Genomic DNA, 18256 nt, shown 5'->3' on the forward strand with positions numbered 1-18256 from the left:
CACCTACGTTTCTGGCTCTGAGCCCACACAGCCTCTCAGGGTGCAGGGGGAGAGGGCGTGGGCTCAGCAGAGTGAAGGTGCCACGTCGAGCCACAGGCCTGCAGCTGTGGACAAGCCGCTCAGCCCCTATCGACGTCAGTGTCCTCGTGGTAAAACGATGGGGAGATGGGGTTGGAGCTCGGCAGTGAAGCTCTTAGATCTAAATGTCTAGGGTCTGGACTTCTTATCGCACAAATAGACGATCCTCCAAGAATCTGACTTTGAGAAGCAGTCGGGGGTGACAGGTATTTATTTGCCCGTGTGTGGCTGGCCCTGGGCCCTGGCCTGGCCTGGCCTCTGCAAAGGCCCAGCACTGGGCATGCAGGCCAATGACTTATTTTGTATCAGACAAAATGAAAACTAAAACAGCCATAAAATGTCAGGGGTTAATAGCAAAATGCCACGGTATTCTCTAGGTAGACGTGCTAGAGCCCAATTCTTATAGCAGCCGTTTGGATTAAACCTGTTTCACTCCGATAAAATTGTTATTTTAAAAAAGCATCGAGGAGACACTGATCATAGGGTGATAAAGGATATTTAACACGCGTGTAACTGCTGTATATACGCCCACTAGTCCTTCGAGGTGCTGCGTGAAGGATTATTTTACTCTGCCCCACCTCCCTCGCCAAGCACTAAACTGAGGTCACCAGACGCGGCTCGGATGAGACTTCGGAAACCTGCCCTCAGGGCGGGCTGCCCGCGAAGTGGTTGGAGTCTGTAAACGAAATGACGCAGCCGCTTGTCTCCGCACCATTTATCACACGGACAGGGCGTCCCCACGTTGGCACTACTGACATTGGGGCCCGGCAAGTCTTTCCAGCGGGGACTCCCTGCACGTTGTAGGATGTTCGGCTGCACCCCTGGTCCCCCCGCCGGGCGCATGCGCTCCCCTGGGGGTGGCCATCAAGAACCGTCTCCGGGCCTCCTAGGTGCTCCTGACAACACATGGTCGGAATCCACGACTCGCGTTATCCGATCGGCGCCCCGAGGCAGAGGCTGTCTCTCAATAGAGGCGTATTTCTCAGGCACTCTCAGCTTGCACACGAAAACAACTGCACACGCACCGTTTCAGGACTGCGCCCTTCCTGTCCAGCAACACACCCACTGTCATCAGTTTACAAGTCTGAATAGCTAGAGGTAAAGACAAAGAAGGGGCTAAAATTTGAAATAATAAAACCATAAACTACTTTGAACCTTAGAGAATAAAATGTACCTATTATGTAAATAGAAAGAGATGGTGTCATATGTAACTGATTTATTTTGGCAGGTGAAGTCAAAATATAAATGTATATATTGCACAACTATATTAGAATTGTATATTTTTAAATACAAATTGTCTCGGATACTCTCCTTTCGTACATAATGTATAAATCTTTAAGATGTAATAAGTACATTGTTTTTGATTAGCTAGTTTTCGTCTTTTCTCTCAACCAAAAATATGGAAATGAATGTATGTTTGTACATAAAGTTGTAGAATTCACCCAACTTCTGAGAAACAGAAATCAAACTTGGGGAGTCAATACTAGCGACTTAAGAGAATCAGACAGAAAAGTGTGATTTAACTGTAAACCACTCTTTCCACGCCGCATTACTGAATAGCATTAAAATCATCTTGAAAATAATGCTGTTTCCTTGGGATTTTGAATTTTACGGCCTATGCATCGCACTCTGTGTATCTTACGCACACGTTCCTGACTCAGGAGGAGAGAGGCTGTGTCATCTCCCCCGTCACTGGCAGTGAGCACAGATGTCATCTCCCCCGTCACTGGCAGTGAGCACAGATGCTCGTAGGCACCTTAAACTGCCTCCACAGCTTAGGGTCCAGGTGCCAAGCTTTGTTCCTTGTGGTCCCCAGGTCTTGGGACTACAAAGTGCCGATCTCACATGCCACCCGAAACACTGAATTCCAATCCGCAGTTTAACAAGGTCCCCCGATAACTCGCATCACATTCACGTTTGAGACCCACTGCTCTAAAGCACAGCTCGTCGCTTCAAACCAAGCGTGTTCTGGGAATAACCTAGAGCCAGCTTCAGAAACGCTCAGCTGCGTGGTTGTGTCTTAATTTCGGCAGCAGGCAGGATTTAAACACAGGGCATCCCAGAAAAACGTACGCACACTTTAAAGGCTGGTAGCTCAATTTTGAAAACTGTATTTTAATTAACACTGCCTTTATAATTATTCAAAGTGTGTGTGTGTACATTTTGGGGACACCCTATATTTTTAATTTTAAGCATTTTAAAGACGCATCTCAGGCTCGCAGACCGGCCACCGTGGTACACGCGGCACACCCACGCCCAGGCCGGAGGTCGGTGCTGCCGTTTACACTGAAGCACAAACCTTCCGTATCAGGCGAGCTCATGCCTTCCCACGCCCGTTCCGGTAAACCGAGTCAGGAGGGCAGCTGACTGCACAGCCCCCGCCCAGGAGGTGCGTGTGGCGAGCAGGGCACGTTAACACGACTGGGGAGCGAGCGTCCGCTTCTGTTAGTCGTCAGGAGCAGGTGAGAAGAGCTGAAGACAACCTGCGTTCAAGCTGCCACTCTGTCCCAACTGGAAAATACGTTTAATTTATTCATTTTTTAAAAATTAATTCCTTTAGCTTACTCCCATCACCTCTTAAAACTACAAACAGCATTTTTTAAAACTCCCTTGTTCTACCTTAACCCTTTACTGTTCTAAACAGGTACCAAGTAAAGATTAAAAATCATCTTACTCAAAATCAGGGACTGGTTTTCACTGAAGGCCCGCTCCAACCTCACTTACTTTGTTTGAAAAAGGGCTACTAAGCAAACTGCACTTTTGGGTTCTGTGCAAAATAAATTTAACCAAATAAAATCTAGTTACTCAAGGTGCTCTGACTTTAGCCCAGGTTCTACTGCCCCCTGCTGGGGGGATGACCTAACTACATCACAAATCGTTGCCGCCGAAGTCTACTGCCACCTGTCGGTGGCCACACAAAGGAGTGACGACGTTACTGACTTCCCTACGCTGTACTGGACGTCCCCGTGACGTTTACTTTATAACTTAAATCTGCACCTCTTGCTCCCTTCACCTATTTCGCCCACCCCCTAACCTCTCTCCTCTCTGGAAACCTCCAGTTTGTTTCCTGTATCTATGAGCCCGTTTGTTCGTATTTTAGATCCCACCTGTAAGTGAAATCATACATGATGAACATATTAACAACAGGGGTCCACAATCCTAGGAGTACCGACAGTGGACCTGTACCTCCACGCCGATGTGCTTTCAGAGTGAATAAAACTGTCTTGTTCTCGTAGGGGGCAAGCGAAAACTGGTGGGAGGAAGGAAGCACGAATCCAGAGAGGGCGAGGCCGAGCGCAGGCCACCCTCTCCGACAGGATGGCAGGTGAGGGTGCCTCTGCCTTCCCAGGGTCCTTCCAGCCCAGTCTCTCTGGACAGGGGGATGAAAAAGCCCCATCCCAGGGGATTCCTGATGTCAGTGTGGCTCCTGTAGGTCCCAGGAAAAGACGGGACACAGACTCTCCCGCACGGTATGTGACCTTGGTGGACAAGGGCCACCAGGTGGTGCCTGGCACCAAACAGGCCTTCGAGATTGGTTGGAAGAGTGGATTACGTATGTAAAAAGTGTTTCACTAGATGTAACAAATAATGTTACCAAAAATGCAACCAATCTGTGTCTGAAAGTGTAGTCTTTGTTTCCAATATCCATAATGCAAGTTTTGTGGTGTCAATTGCCTGAAATTATGTATTTTATTACTTTAAGACCTATGTGGAGGTTATACACTTGGATCTATGAAGACAGAGTACAGGTGACCAAGCAAAGATTGGTACAAAGATCCTGCACAAAAGTCGTTCATTAATGACGAGGTTGCATAACCAGCTAAAAAGAATACTACGTGTACTACCTGAAAATGCATCAATAAATAACCACATAGTTTTCCTTTTTAATTGGCTGTGGGTCAACTTTTACATATCAACTAAATAACGCAAACGAACCTGGTTGCTAGTCAGTTTGCCTAGTTTTACAGCAATTTTATGCCGATTTGCACACAGATACAACACTAACAACTAATAAAATACAGTAAGTAATGGTGAGATAACAGATTCTGAAACACAAGAATTCTCCATAGTATGAAATACATGTTTTCGGTATCATCACTGAATTTCAAAGAAAAAAAAAAGCCGCAAAAAAAAACAGAAAAATTCTGCTTTTAAACATTTTTAATCATGTGTTTATTTGGCTTATGTTTTAAATATATAAATTCCAAAAATATATCAAGACTGTCTGATAACGACTTTTACAGCCTCCAGTTCTGCCAATGTTCCCACAACACTTCCGGGCGACACAGACGTCAGTGGATGTGGGGGGGGGGGCGGTGCTGAGACACAGTCCGAGAGAAGGGCGACCTCAGCGAGTCCAGTCACAGTTATGGGACAACCTGTCTACCCCTGACATCTTTCCTCCCATTTAAATTATCCTTCCTTTTTGCCCCCAAATTCTTTCCTCTATTTCTAGTTCCAGTGTAAAACCTCACCCTGAACTACAGTGACCTCAGGGAAAGGAAATTCAAAACGCGATCCCAGAGGAGCCGACCACGCTTAGACCCCAGTTCTCTAAAGCACGCCGTCAATCGCTGGCGGTGGCCCAAAAGCATTCTTTGTTTCTTTTCCAGGAGGACGGTGACTCTTCGTACATTTCCTAAAACCAGAACCGCAACAGGCATTCAGACAAAGCACTTCAATAACTGCAAACAGACCTGGACAACGCGGGCAGAGGGGCCTCACACTGCTGAAACCTGCCCCCTTTCACAATCCAGGGAGCATTTACGCGGGACGCCGAGAAAGAAGAACGAATGAACGCGTTCCCGACACTTAAGGACGCCCAGCCCCACGGGAGAAACGACGGACAGGGAGCCTTAACGAGAGAGGGGCAGCCCCGGCGCAGAGTCCACGGCCAATCCCGCCGGGGCCGGGGCAGGAGGCAGCCTGGGCAAGGGCGTACGGAAGGGGAGCCAGTCTTCAGCCTTAAACGCTTTTTTCTTTCCAAACACACATGCTACTTGCACATGTCTAAAGACGCTGTTCCAGAGGCAGAGGGGTGTCTCCATCAGGCGGGACCGGTCACAAGGATACTCGTGTTTCCGTGTCTGAACGCTGCTGACCAGTCACGAGGTAACTCGCGTCTGCACTTACATTAATTTAACTGATTTTAAATACCTTGCTGACCGGTCACGACAGAAAAGCAGCCGGTGGCACGGACGAGTTCTGGCTCGAAATAGCCAGTCAGCAAGGTTAAGCGACCGCCGCAGAGGCTCTTACGCGGGGCTGAGCTGCGCTCTGGCGAAGCTGCTCTGAAGCAGGGGCCTCCCTCCCTGCCCACCTGTGGCCTGTGCCAGAGATGATCTCGGAGCACAGGCCGGGACGAGAACCAGGCTAGCATCTCGACAGGCTGGGAGGCGGGGGAGCGAGGACACCCCACTTTCTCCTCTCGCGCTCTGGTCAGCTCTTTTGCTGTCGGAACAGGAACCCAAATTCAGCTGTTCTCTGAACACCTGCACCCCCGCCGCCCACTTACCTGGGGGCCTGCCCTCTCCCCTGCCCCCAGGCTCACAGCTCACCGTGGGGTGCTCCCCAGCCCCCCTTTTCAGGAGCCTTCCTCCCGCTGTATGGAGACAGTGGTGGCTGGTTCAGAGCAAGCAGCAGGTATCTGAGCTGCACTAAGACAGTGTCCGTTCACCTATCACGTCCTCTGACCCCAAAGGCTCCCCTTATAACCCCGGGCTCCGCTTCTATTCAGAGAACAGGGTCACTGCGTTCCACGGGGGGGGGCAGAGGTGGCTGGCGCGTCCCGGCACTGGTGACGCTCCTGGGGAGCCGTCGCCCTCCGGCCCTCGCCTCCGGCCTCTGCTCCACCGAGCGGCTCCCGCTCTCCGGCTACGCGACCGGCTTCCCCGCGGCGGGGAGTCTGGGCTCGGAGCACAGACAGTCCCACCACCGAGCCACCGCCCGGGGAGGCCGGGGAGGCGGCCTTTCCGCTCCCCAGAAAGCTCCATCCCACCAGAGCGCCGTTTGCTCCTCCGACGGCTGGACGTACAGATGGAAAGAGAGGTACCCCTTCCCAGCACACTTTTACACTCACTGCATTTTCTCCGAGGACACAGCGCCCCACTCTCCTCTAAAAGGAGGCGCTCTAGGGGGCTCTTGAAGAATTTCTGTTTTAGAAATTGCCTAAGTGGCCTCTCAATATTCCCGCTCTCTGAAGGAAAGACCCCCCCATTCCCGGGAATTCTAACCCGGGGGCACCGTCCAGACGGGGCTTCTAAGGGTTTCGCTTGTGGAGGCCGGCTCCATGCCGTGGATTCTGGGGGCGTGTATTTTCCAGGCTTAACAAACCTTGGAAAAAAGATATTACGTAACCACCCTGTTTCACAGATAAAGAAAACAAGGTCTATAAAGTCAGGGGAGACCCATGAACACAAACTCTGTATGTACCTTTGTCCTTAAAAAATTCCTGAGAAAAAGCACATCAAAGGCGAAGTTAGATATTTCCCTCACTTACCTTTTTCCATATGGGCACCCTGGCTTTTAAAGCATCAATGGCGTAGCTCACGGCCTCGAGGGACGCGGCCCTGTGGGCCGAGGACACCGCGATGACAACGCTTGCTTCGGACACGGGAACCAGGCTTTAACAGATGGAGGACAAAGTCACCACCTTCTATAAATCTATGTGTTAGAGAATCTACGGCAGGGGAAAAAACTCGCGAGAAGCACTCAGAACCACGCAGCCACTTCTGCTTCACCGACACATCCAGGTTTGTTAGAAACGGAAGGAAAAGAGTCTGTCCCGGCTGCGCTCAGCGGAGGGGACGCCGAGGCCGCGGGGATGCGTTAGCGTCCATCCACCCACGGACCCTGTCCGATGGGCACCGACCAGAAAAACTTCCACTCGCTCCACACGCGCCTGGTCCAAACCAGCCAGGCACAGTGGCAGCAGATGCCAGCGAAACAAAGTTACCAAGTGATGAATGTAACCGAGAACTTCAAATACCAAACAGCAGTAAATACTAAGTAACAGAATCGACATTAATAATTAATAAAATTAGTCATTAATAACAAAATGATGATCGGTGACCGGTAGAATATGATCGATACAGTCTCAATTGCCGGGTTCTTTTTCAAACCTCGAACTCCACTCTTCTTAGAGACACAACAAGGGACACTAACCTAATGTCCTCCAGAGGCATTTACATTAAAAAACATTTTCTTAACACACTGTCATATAAACAGCGTCTAGACTACAGAGCGGTTCTTAAAGGCCTCAGGACGTCAGCCCAACCAGCAGCAGCGACGGGCTCGGGGCCCCGGGGTCCTGAACCCTGGGACTCGGGCGCAGCCTCAGGCGCCGTCCAGACGTCACAGCATCAGACAACACGCACAGGTCACAGACGCAGGCCGTCCAAACTCACCACGGAACGGCGGCCTCCACGTCTGCCACAGTCACACACAAGCTGCCCCCCTCCCCGGGACAGGGTCCCCGTGACACCGCAGGCCCAGAGCCGGGCTGCGCCGAGCTTGGCGTGGACGGAGGCGGCCTACCCAAGCCTGTGGAAGACCGCGACGTGCTTCACCGGCCACCTCTGCCGCACGTCGCTACAAATTCTCCTGACTTCGTTTTCTGCCATCGGGATGTATGCTTCATACTCCAAGCTGATGACTTTTTTCCCTTCAAAGTTATTTCTTGTGGTCCCTAGGAAACAGAAGGCGATTGAAATAAGGTTCCTCCTAATCATAGAAAGGATGGTTATTTTTTTTAATTATTTTTTTACTGATTTTTCAGAGAGAGAGAGAAGGTTAGAGGGAGGGAGAGAGAAACACTGATGTGAGAACAAAACATCCATCGGCTGCCTCCAGCACGCCCCCCACTGGGGATCAAGCCCGAAACCCGGGCATGTGCCCTGACCGGGGATTGAACCGGCGGCCTTTCGGTGCACAGGGTGACGCCCAACCAACTGAGCCACACCAGCCAGGGGGAAAAAACGTTATTATTGAATAGACAAGTAGCATACCAATCTGTCTAAAAATTACTTTGAAATATTTTAAAAGTGAAAACGAGAGAAAAAAAGACAATTATCGCAAAGGTAAGAAAATAAAACACACTGACTAGGCAGGCGGATGGAGACACTCCCGTGACAAACCAGGACATGTTTCTTTTCTGACAGCGTCTGACACGTAGAAGGAGAACACTGTTCCTGGATTACCGTGAAGTCATCAGCATTTTCCCTCAGTATTTGGAAAATACAGAACTCTCTCTGCCAATGACGTTTACCCTGCTTCTATCCTGCCTTTAACGTGTTACTGTGGAGATTACTAGAAAACCACCGCTGAGGAAAGGCGGCCTTGGCTGACTGCTCAGCACCCTCAGTCCTGGGCGAACACCGAGCGTGGGAAACGCCCGCGGTGTCCACCGCCTCGCGCCCTCCACGGGCCGGGGATGCACGACTCACCTACAAAGAGGGACACGGCACCGCAGAGCGGGGAGGTCACCAGCTGCGAGACTTCTCCTACCGACAGCTTCTCCGCCGTGAATTTTATTATATCCTTGGGTTTCTCTTCCACTTCGTTCCCACCTCTCCTGGAAACAAGACAGTGATAAACCTCAGCAGGGCTCCAGAGGCAAAACACCCAACTCACGGGCTGCGTTTCAATCCACAGTTTTTCTACATCAGATGTGTTAGGAGGCATGATCTGATCTGAATAAAAATAAACGTTAATTTTTTTAAAAAAATAACATCATTTATAAATATCCCTGATGAAGCAAGCTTGATATAAAAAGGCATTTACCATTCACGTGATCCCTTAAAACAGAGGTGGGGGGGTGGCCCTGCCAAGGCCTCACCGAGGAGAAGCGGTTCCCACCATCACCTTAGGGCCGAGTTAATTAAGTGTTTGCCCAAATAGAGCAGGCTAATTTTTCAGTCGATGATAATTTTGTACGGCCCGCAAGTGATGTTATAAATATCCAGATGGCCCTTGGCAGAAGGGCCCTGACTTAACACATAGTCTATCTCGTACGCCTATTTCTTCCCGGCTCCGGAACTGCTGCTCTGTCTCCCGGTGTGGTTCCAATCGCGAGTCCTTCATCCATACGCACATCTACCCACTGAGCAACCCAGCCCGCCTAGAGCTGCCTCTTCCTTTATCCAAAAAGGCTCAGGGGTGGGGGGGGGGGGCGGGGGGGCAGAAACGGTGACTCCGCAGGGACCCGGGTGCATTTCTCCAGGGGCACAACCCCAGCCGCGGAAGCCAGGAAATAAGAGGATGGGCCGCGCGCTGTTCCCCAGAGGCTGTCCGGGCCCCTGGCCTCGCATTTCTCATCTCACTCGCTGAGCACTTAGCACGTGCTCGCTGAGGGCCGGCGACTAACCCACACCCTAGACACAGCCAGGGAACAGAAGCCTTGGCTCCACACTCGGTGCCTCTTCTGGAAGGACAGAAACAAAGCAATGGACAGAATTACAAGTAGGTAAGACATGGAAGCAAACAGGGCCCCGACGGAGCGTGGGGTCTGGGAAGGGGGTCATTAAGGCAGAGGACTGTGGGAGGCCTCTCTCAAGAGGTGGCTAAAGCTGAGACTGATACGCAGCCCTGTAAAGAGCAAGGGGACAGGCCCCCAGGCAGAGGCGGGGGGATGGCAAACGCAAGGCTCTGGGACAAGTCAGAGCTCGACCTGCCCCAGAAACTACGGGCTGCTCGGGGCCCAGGGAGCAAGGGGAGAATAGACGGGCCGAGGCTGGGCAGGGAAGGCGAACCCTGTGGGCCACGGGGAATTTGGATAAAATCTTAAATCCCGTGGTGCTTCATCCACATAAAAGATGAGGGAAAGACAACTCGGAGGAGTTAAGGGCTCACTCAAGGCGATTCCAACCAAGGAATCTTTCTAAGTCCAGTGTTCTTTCCCCCGCCTCCTCCAGCTCCCGGAAAGCAGCGAGCAACTACTCCTGTACCGCTGGATTCCGCGATGTTTCTGCCTTCTGGACACGCCGCCTGAGCTCCCTTCACCCCCTTTTTCTTGCAGTAAGATATAGGGAACCCAAACACGGTCTATGAACTTCAAACCATACCAAGTTCCCACACTTGATTCTACAAGGACACAGATTCTAAAACTACATGCTTCGCCCGGCCAGTGTGGCTCAGCAGTTGAGGGCCGACCTAGGATCCAGGAGACTGGGGTTCGATTCCGGGTCAGGGCACATGCCTGGGTTGCGGGCTCAGCAGCCGATCAATGACTCTCTCATCATTGATGTTTCTATCTCTCTCTCCCTTTCTCCTTTCCTCTCTCTGAAATCAATAAAGATATGTTTAAAAAAAATAAAAATTAAAAAAATAAAACTAAATGCTTTTCAAACCCTGTCAAACACACTCCAACGGTACACCGAGCGGGTGAGTCAGCTCTAGCCACACACACACACACACACACACACACACACACACACACACACGGAACTTCAACGGCAGCCCATCATTTTCCGAATAAATCCCGAACTCCAAAACGTAGCATTTTTCTAAAATCATGGAAGTGAAAAGATGGCCACAGTTTCCAAATAAAATAGAGATGCACGTCTAACAAGGAATTCTCCCGTTATTTCTAAAACGTGGGACTAGGGAAGACCCAGTCTCTGCGGCATGGAGGGGAATCTGCTTTGCAGTATTTGTTCTTTGCTTTTGGGGCACTGCCCTCCAGAAGGCGCAGGGAAGAGTGAAAAAAATACTCAAGCATCCCTGGCTCCTTCCTTTCCTTAATGAAACCAAGGTTTTAGTCTCGATTCTGGAGAAAACCCTACCTAACAGAAAGTTTTCATTCCTAATGTACTCAAGTTTTTCGTTGGGCATGACTGTTAATGTCTACGCTATTTATTCTTTGGGTGACGATAAATTAAGCCTCACTCTGGCTGCCTCTCCAGGCTACACTGAGAAATGTTCTTATACATCTCCCACTTGGATGTGGTCTATGTGTTTGGAAAGACGGGGAGATGACATGGTCCTAGAGCCACCTGCAGCTATGATAATACAGCTGGGTTTTCATGTACCCGGAAAAGCGTAAGCTTCCTTTTCGCAGTGATCTTTTCACTTTCCTGCTATGTAACTGTTCTACATTTCTCTGTGCCCAGGAGAGCTACCACCTGGCATCGATAAGCGCATCTGTAAAAAGTACACAGAGAGTCCAATAATCTGAGTGCTCACGTTGGCTCTGCCGCTTATTGGCTACGTGATCATAGGCTAGTTTTCTAACTTCTCTGAATATCAGTTTTCCCTCCTGCAAAACAGGGATACTGATGCTCCAGCGTCCAACACGGTGCCTGGCACACAAAATCTCAATGAACCGTGTTAAGTGAACAGGATGAACATATCCAAGTGACATTAAATTAAACTGCTTGCAACAGAATTGATGCCGAGATGGCAGGCAGGCATTCAGAAGTCTGTCTGCACCGCTACAGGGCTGCTGCTGTAACCAAGAGCTGCTGCAGACGACTTACAAAGTGTGCAGTCAAAGCAAACCGCATACAAGGTATCGCCTGTATGGCCCCTCTCCACAGGCAGGTTTAGAAAAACATACCTCACGCACTCAAGGGGCTCCACAGCACTACCCTCCGCTAATGGGGGGGATGATGGCAACTTCGTCCCCCGACTGAAGCAGGAGGAGCTGATCTCCAAGCTCGACATATTCCTGACGAACAGCCAGTATCACCTGGTTTCTGACATCAGCCAACCTGCAGGGAAACAAGTACAGTAAGAGGGGTCAGCGCTGTTAACCTCCAAGGGCCGCAGCTGCAGTGAAACACTGCGTGGATGTCACTTTGTAGCAGCGCCGGCAGTTACGAATTAAAGTAGCTTATACTCTGCGGAGAAAGGACACATCCCCTGAACCTGCTTATTCAACACCAAGAACACGGCAAACCATCGATAACTCTTTATTGGATGTTGCGTGTCTCGGAGAATTAAACAAACAAACCAAAAGTAATAATAATACTATTAGACTGAAGGCAACATTCAGACCAGGTCAAAAAAGAAAAAAAAGAAACATTTCCTAATCCCAGGAGCCTGCTAAGTGCACAAGTATACTCCCCATACCTCGGAAGTTCCCACAAGGCCAGGTGTCGCCCAGCAGGTAAAAGGTTCAAGGTAAAGCGGGACAGAGGCCCCACCGTGTGCCACTGGTTATCAGGACACGTGAAGAGCAACTTAAAAGATATAAAATAACAAATGTGGAGTTTTTCTTTGGAACATCCATTGTGGGGTTATCTTTACACGTTAAACATCCGGATGGACTCCAGTGGCAGTACTAATTTCCTGAACACCTTCAAATAAGCCACTTTTATAATTTGTTCCAAAAAGAACTTGAGGGAGGAACAACAGCAGTAAAATTGCCAATTTCAACACAGGAAAGATCAGCTCTTGTAAAACACAGATTCAGCAGCTGCGAGGGTTTCTTCTCATTTTTCTTTTAATCTTAGGCATTCTTAATTTCACTTCTCTAAGGAAGCAGCAGGACATAAAAGCTTAAAGCACGTATTTTTAACAGAATTTCTAAAAATTGCACTTAATGTTATAAAAATGCAGAATCTACATTTTCAATAATTTGCAAACTACAAAAGAAAATACAATCACGTCCCTCAGGGAGTCCCCGAGCTCAGTGTTTTTCAGTAAACTATCTTTAACCTTTCTTCAGGAATTGTGCATTTTTAAATACTAGAATTTACATTTTCAGTGCGGGTCCGGGAAAATAGAACTAATGACCCTTTCTGACATTAAGGAAATCAAAATTAATCTTTTTAACTTTTATCATGGATTCATTTACACGTTTTAACTATTAAAAAGTGTTAATCATATGCACTCTGCAAATTTGTAACTACCCTGGATGTCGCGTTTCTATCTCATTCCACAGCTGCGATGCTTTTATTTCTTGTGGCACAGAAATGGTCTCTGAACGAATCCCTGTGATTTCGGCACTTTTTGCAAAATACAACACTTCGACCTGCAAGGAGAGAAAATGCTTTTACTACAACCCAGTCCTTTGCTGACTGTCCACGCTGAGTTTTGTTTTCCAAATGTATCACTGTTTAACAAAGACAAATTTTACAGGTTAGAGAAAATTAAATCGCCCATAGAAATTTCAGTATGTCCACAAGTTCACATTTTTGGAAAATGCTTGTTTTAAGCACAACGGGCACTAGTTTCCTGACGCTCTTTATTTCTACACACGGCCTTGCTCGCCCACATCTAAAACCCAAACCCCAGCTCCTCAGAAACGGTGAGGTCAGGTGGGTCTCCAGCTGACAAAACTCAGCACCTTTTGCAAACCCTCGGTGAACAGGTGTCTGCGCGAAGAGATGAATGACATAAAATAAACGACCAAAGCAGCCAGAAGCCTGTCTGCCGGTGTCCCCTGACCTTTGGATCCAGTCTCCCCGCACTGAACCCGCCGCCCGGGGCTGGGTTATGCAACCGACCCGGCCTGGCTTTTACTCGAAGCGGGCGGGTTGGAAATACCGGCTAAGCGGGTCTTCCCGGCGCACACCTGGCCCGGGGCCGCCAGGTAGGTCCCGGGGCCGCCAGGTGCGCGGCCCACCTGCCGCGGACACGCTCCCCCACTCAGCGGCCCGCGGACGCGGAGGAAGCGCGTCACCCGGTCCCTAAGGCTCTTATCTTGGGGTGAGCGCTTGGTAAGGGATGTGGTTGTCTAACCAGGACGCTGTGCACCTGAAACCGATACAAAGTAACACTGAGCGTAAACCACAACCGCAAACAAGCAAAATGAGTTTAGAGGTGAGACCGAGAGAGTCAGAGAGACAGAGACAGAGACACAGAGACACACAGAGACAATGCGCATCTTTTAAATAACGAGCACCCCGGGGACCGGGCAAAGGGCGAGGCGCCTCCAGGACGCGACGGGTCCGGGCGCCGGGGAGGGACCGGGGCCGGGCAGAGCCCCCAGGCCGGGAGGGGCGGCAGCGGCCCCGGGGCCCGCGGGGAGGGGGCCGGCCTGGGGAGGGGCGCAGTGGGGTCGCGCGCCCGGGAGGGTCCCCAGCCTTACCTGGCAGCGCAGCACCATCCCGACCCTGCCCGCGGGTTCGGATCCCGGCCGCCGAGGCGGAGGCGCAGGTCCCCCGACCGCGCAGGCGCACCTGCGGGCCCCGGCAGCGCACGGGGCATGCGCACCACTGGCCCCGCCCCCTGCCTGAGGGCTCCAGCTGCGGGTCGCAGCTTGCGGGCCCCCGAAGCGGGCTCGCGGGAAGCTGTTTCCCCGGCCTGTGGGTGCGGTGCGGTGGGAGCTACAGGTGTCACAAAGCGGGGACAGGGCAGGCCGGGCCCGCGCGCCCCCGCGGGCGAGGGGCCGGGCGCGGGACAGCGGCCCCGGGCTCCGGGACAGCGCCACCTGCGCGAGGAGGCCGGGCCTTGGCACGGCCCGCAGGCTCCCCTTTCCTCCCACCGTCCTCCACCCCCGGCCGGGCCGCGCTTCTGCTCCTGGGAGACCTCGAGCGCGCGGCGCGTCAAATTTGCATTTTCCTGTTGGCCGGCTGCCCGGTCGTCTGTGCGCTCAGGACCCGTCCAACCCCTGCAGCTTGCACCCCCAAATCCGTGTGCCATTGCTGGTTAGTCATGTGGATGGAAAGGGGCGCCCCTCCCCTGGGAGCTCGCCGTCCGGGTCCCGGGCGTCACAGGGCATGAATGGTGCCCAGGTGTCGCACCAGGGATACTGTTACCTCCCACGGGCGGGGGGACAGGCTGCTCACCTGGGCTCTGTGCCCCGGGAGGTCTTCACCCGGGAGGGGGGGGGCTGGAGCTAACGCGGCCACCGGGAGGGGGGCGGGATGGGAGAGTCTCACTGGCCGAGCCAAGCCCGAGGGGCACGGAGCAGCCCAGAGAGGCCCCGAGGGGAAGTATTGGCGAGGCGGGCGCCCCCTGCAGGGGAGGCCCGAGGTGCCAGGTGGGGGTCCGCGCAGGGAGAAATGACAAGGGCTGGCGAACGCCAGCGTCTCCTGGGAGCGCCCTAAACTCTGAGGGTAAAGACGTCTGTTCCCCGGGAACGATGGCAACGGCCTTGGACTCGGGGACGCCCAAGGCCAGGCGCGGCCTGTGCGCCTCTACAAAGGCGCCGAGAACAGAAGCATGAGCCAAAATGTCACATGCGGCCACCCTGGTGCTGATAAAGAACGAAGCCTGGCAGGCTCGACCTGCCAAAAATAAAAATAAAAAAATTCTTGGGCAAAAATCCAGTCAACCAGGAGAATAAGCACTCTAAAAAAACGCTAATATAAAATTTAGTGGAAAATATAAATAAATAAAGAGAGATTTTAATCCATTTAAATATAAAACAAAAACATCAATTGTGGGATTATGGTTATGGGATAAAATGTAAATGATATCAGAAACTGCCCCAAGTTGGAACATGTAGTTACAAAACATGGATTCAAGCCTCAATATTTTTCATAATCTTGTTTCTTAATTTTAGAAGGATCTGTCAGGGACAACTAAAAAAACTATTCTTCTGAATAAGAATGTGGTGATTTCTAATTCCTTCAGTTTCATTTCGGTTAAATTCAAGTAAAATTAAATTCAAATTTAATTCAAGTAAAAAATGATAGTGTATAGTATTGTGGCATTTTTTAAAATTTTATCTGTGCAACTTTAATGCGCAGAGGAAAGGGAGGGACTGGCATTCACCAAGTGATAATGGTTACTCTACATGAGTAGTGGAATTGCAGGTGATTTACAAAATATATTTTCATTTATTTTAGAGAGAGAGGAAGGGAGAGGGAGAGAGAGAAACACTGATGAGAGAGGAGGGTCATTCGGGTGCCTCCTGCACGCCCCCTGCTGGGGGTCGAGCCCACAACCTGGGCTTGTGTCCTGACCAGGCATGGAACTGGCGACCTCTCAATACCTGGGACCACCTTTCTTGAAGCAAATTGAAGCCTGTACTCATATGTTATGTTAAAAAGTAAAGGAAATACGTAGCCCTGGCTGGTGTGGCTCAGTCGGTTGAGAGTCCTCCCCTGCACGGGGAGGTTGCAGGTTGGATTCCAGGTCAAGGCACATGCCCAGGTTGTGGGTTCAATCCCCAGTAGGGGGTGTGGCGGGGGAACCGCAGGAGGCAGCCAATCTGTGTTTCTCTTCCTCTCGCTTCCTCTCTCTCTCTGAAATTAATAAAAACACATTAAAAAGTAGAGGAAATACACTTTCAAATCTCAGTCCACAGCATAAACTATATATGCACCTTTTATTACTGTGCAGCCGAATTTGTGAAAATATCTCTGTCCGAGAATGTTGGAACTGCGTGGCGTGAGATCTGTGATCATTTGACTAATATCATTAACATATTTTTGGCGTTATTTTAATTTCTCATTAAACACTAGATGCAGGGGTTAATTTTTGGAAGACTGGTTGAACCGTCTTTCAAGAACAAATTACTCGTTTTAGGAGATCACCTGGGGTTTCAAGCACTTTTCCACACAGGTGTCTGGCAAAGACGTCCAGCACAGCGTGTCCTAACACACAGCCGGCCGGTGTGCAGAATACTGTTGATTCGGTTTTGCGATTGAACGAAATTATTTACAAAGTACCACGTTCTTCCTGTGTACGTTTATTCCCTGGTCGTCTTGAATAAAAACCGGAAAAGCAGCATAAACTGTACACGCTCCTTAGTTTACTCAGACAGTGGGGAGAGGCGCTCCCCCTGGTGGCTGGTCGTGCCAGTTGCAAGTCCTTCAGCCCGCGAGGACAGTGAATGCGAGAGCTTTCTGCGAGTAAGTCCTTCACCGACCACCTTCTAAAACCAGCATCCCCCCGCCCGGTGTCAGAGGCCAGGGGAGGGCTAGACCGCACATTTTTATTTCTGAAAAATCTAATATGTGCACAACAAATACGTTACGAAAAACAAAAAGAAAAATGCACACACACCCCCATTGAAAAACACAGCTCCCTTTAGGAGCGTGGTGAGGGTCCAGAGAGTTCCTCACGCTCGTTTTCCTGACACTCAGTGTCCTGACAGCCATGGAGAGAGCTGAGAACAAGACCCTGAAAAGTCACAAAAGGGCCGTTGGTGAAGCAGAAGTCTTTATAGAAATAGGAAGCTCACCCCTTCGAAATAAAAAATTGCCCTGAGGCAGGTGCAGGTGCGGTGCTGAGCCCGGAGCCCCGGCTGGAAACCGGGAGAAGTCCTCCTCTCCCAGGCGCCGCGCCCACCTGCCGCACACCTGTGGGCCATCAGGGCGCGGAAACGACCGATGCCCGAGCACACGGGAGACCACAAGCTGGTGCCTCTCCGTAAAAACGGCAGAAGTTCTGACGCCCAAATAGAACTGAGGTGAAGGACGGCCCGAAGGCCAAGCTCACCCTGGCATAGCGAGGGCGCCCTGGGCATTGTGGTGTAAACCCAGGGCTGAGACCTTGGAAACAACCGAGAGAGAGAAGAGCGCCGAGCGTGGCCGGTGGAGGGTGCGTGCGGACCTCACTGAGAAAAATCTCCCTCAACCTGTTCTCACCCCGCCCATGCCCCAGGGGCAGATCCTTCCTCCTCCTCTGTTCTCAGGGGTGGGCAGACCTCTCCTGTGAAGGCCACATAGGAAACGTTTAGACACCCGGGCCCTGGGATCTCTGTCACAGCTACTCAGCTCCGATAGCACGCCGCGAAAGCAGCCAGTGACAATACGTACATGCAGGAGTGTGGCGCTGCAGGACAATTCCTTATCGAAACAGAAGATGGGGCCCGGCCGGCGCGGCTCAGCGGTTGAGCGTCGACCTAGGATCCAGGGGGTCGTGGTTCGGTTCCCGGTCAGGGCTCATGCCCGGGTTGCGGGCTCGATCCACAGTCAGGGGCGTGCAGGAGGCAGCCGATCAGTGACTCTCTCATCATTGATGTTTCTGTCTCTCCCTCTCTCTTCCTTTCCCTCTCTCTGAAATCAATAAAGATATTAAAAAAAAATTTAAAAAAAAGAAGATGGGCCCATCTGTCCCATGGGCTATATTTGCTGACACTTGTAGTGTTACTCAGAAAGCAAGGAAAAAAGATGGGGATTTCCTCACAGAAGAGTCAACTCCATCATAATCAGCATAAATAGGTCTGGAGAAGTCTTTCCATGTTAAGTAGCAGTAAAATAAGAAACAAACAGAAAACAAAATATAAACAAACAAAGGAAATATATTCCAGCAAAAATTAAACAAAACTAATGTGAAAAAA

The 18256-nt window shown here is 50.8% G+C and overlaps 1 protein-coding gene across 2 annotated transcripts; it reads right to left on the reverse strand.

The window, feature by feature from the left end:
* Positions 1 to 3932: 3932 nt before the first annotated feature.
* MOCS2 (molybdenum cofactor synthesis 2) lies at positions 3933 to 14514 on the reverse strand. Of its 2 annotated transcripts, none has more exons than XM_081131112.1 (7): positions 14111 to 14514; positions 12930 to 13051; positions 11633 to 11786; positions 8523 to 8650; positions 7615 to 7765; positions 6578 to 6701; positions 3933 to 4717 (listed from the first exon to the last, which is right to left on the reverse strand). In XM_081131112.1, the coding sequence occupies exons 3-7, from the start codon at positions 11737 to 11739 to the stop codon at positions 4646 to 4648; spliced, it is 582 nt and encodes a 193-aa protein (XP_080987238.1). In that variant the 5' UTR covers positions 11740 to 11786; positions 12930 to 13051; positions 14111 to 14514; the 3' UTR covers positions 3933 to 4645. The 2 variants fall into 2 exon arrangements, with proteins under 2 accessions (XP_080987238.1, XP_080987239.1); XM_081131113.1 differs by having other exon boundaries at positions 3945 to 4717; positions 8523 to 8647; positions 14111 to 14218.
* Positions 14515 to 18256: the final 3742 nt, after the last annotated feature.

The sequence above is a fragment of the Miniopterus schreibersii genome (assembly GCF_964146895.1).
Source record: "Miniopterus schreibersii genome assembly, chromosome: 3".
In the NCBI taxonomy this organism is placed as follows: Eukaryota; Metazoa; Chordata; class Mammalia; order Chiroptera; family Miniopteridae; genus Miniopterus; species Miniopterus schreibersii.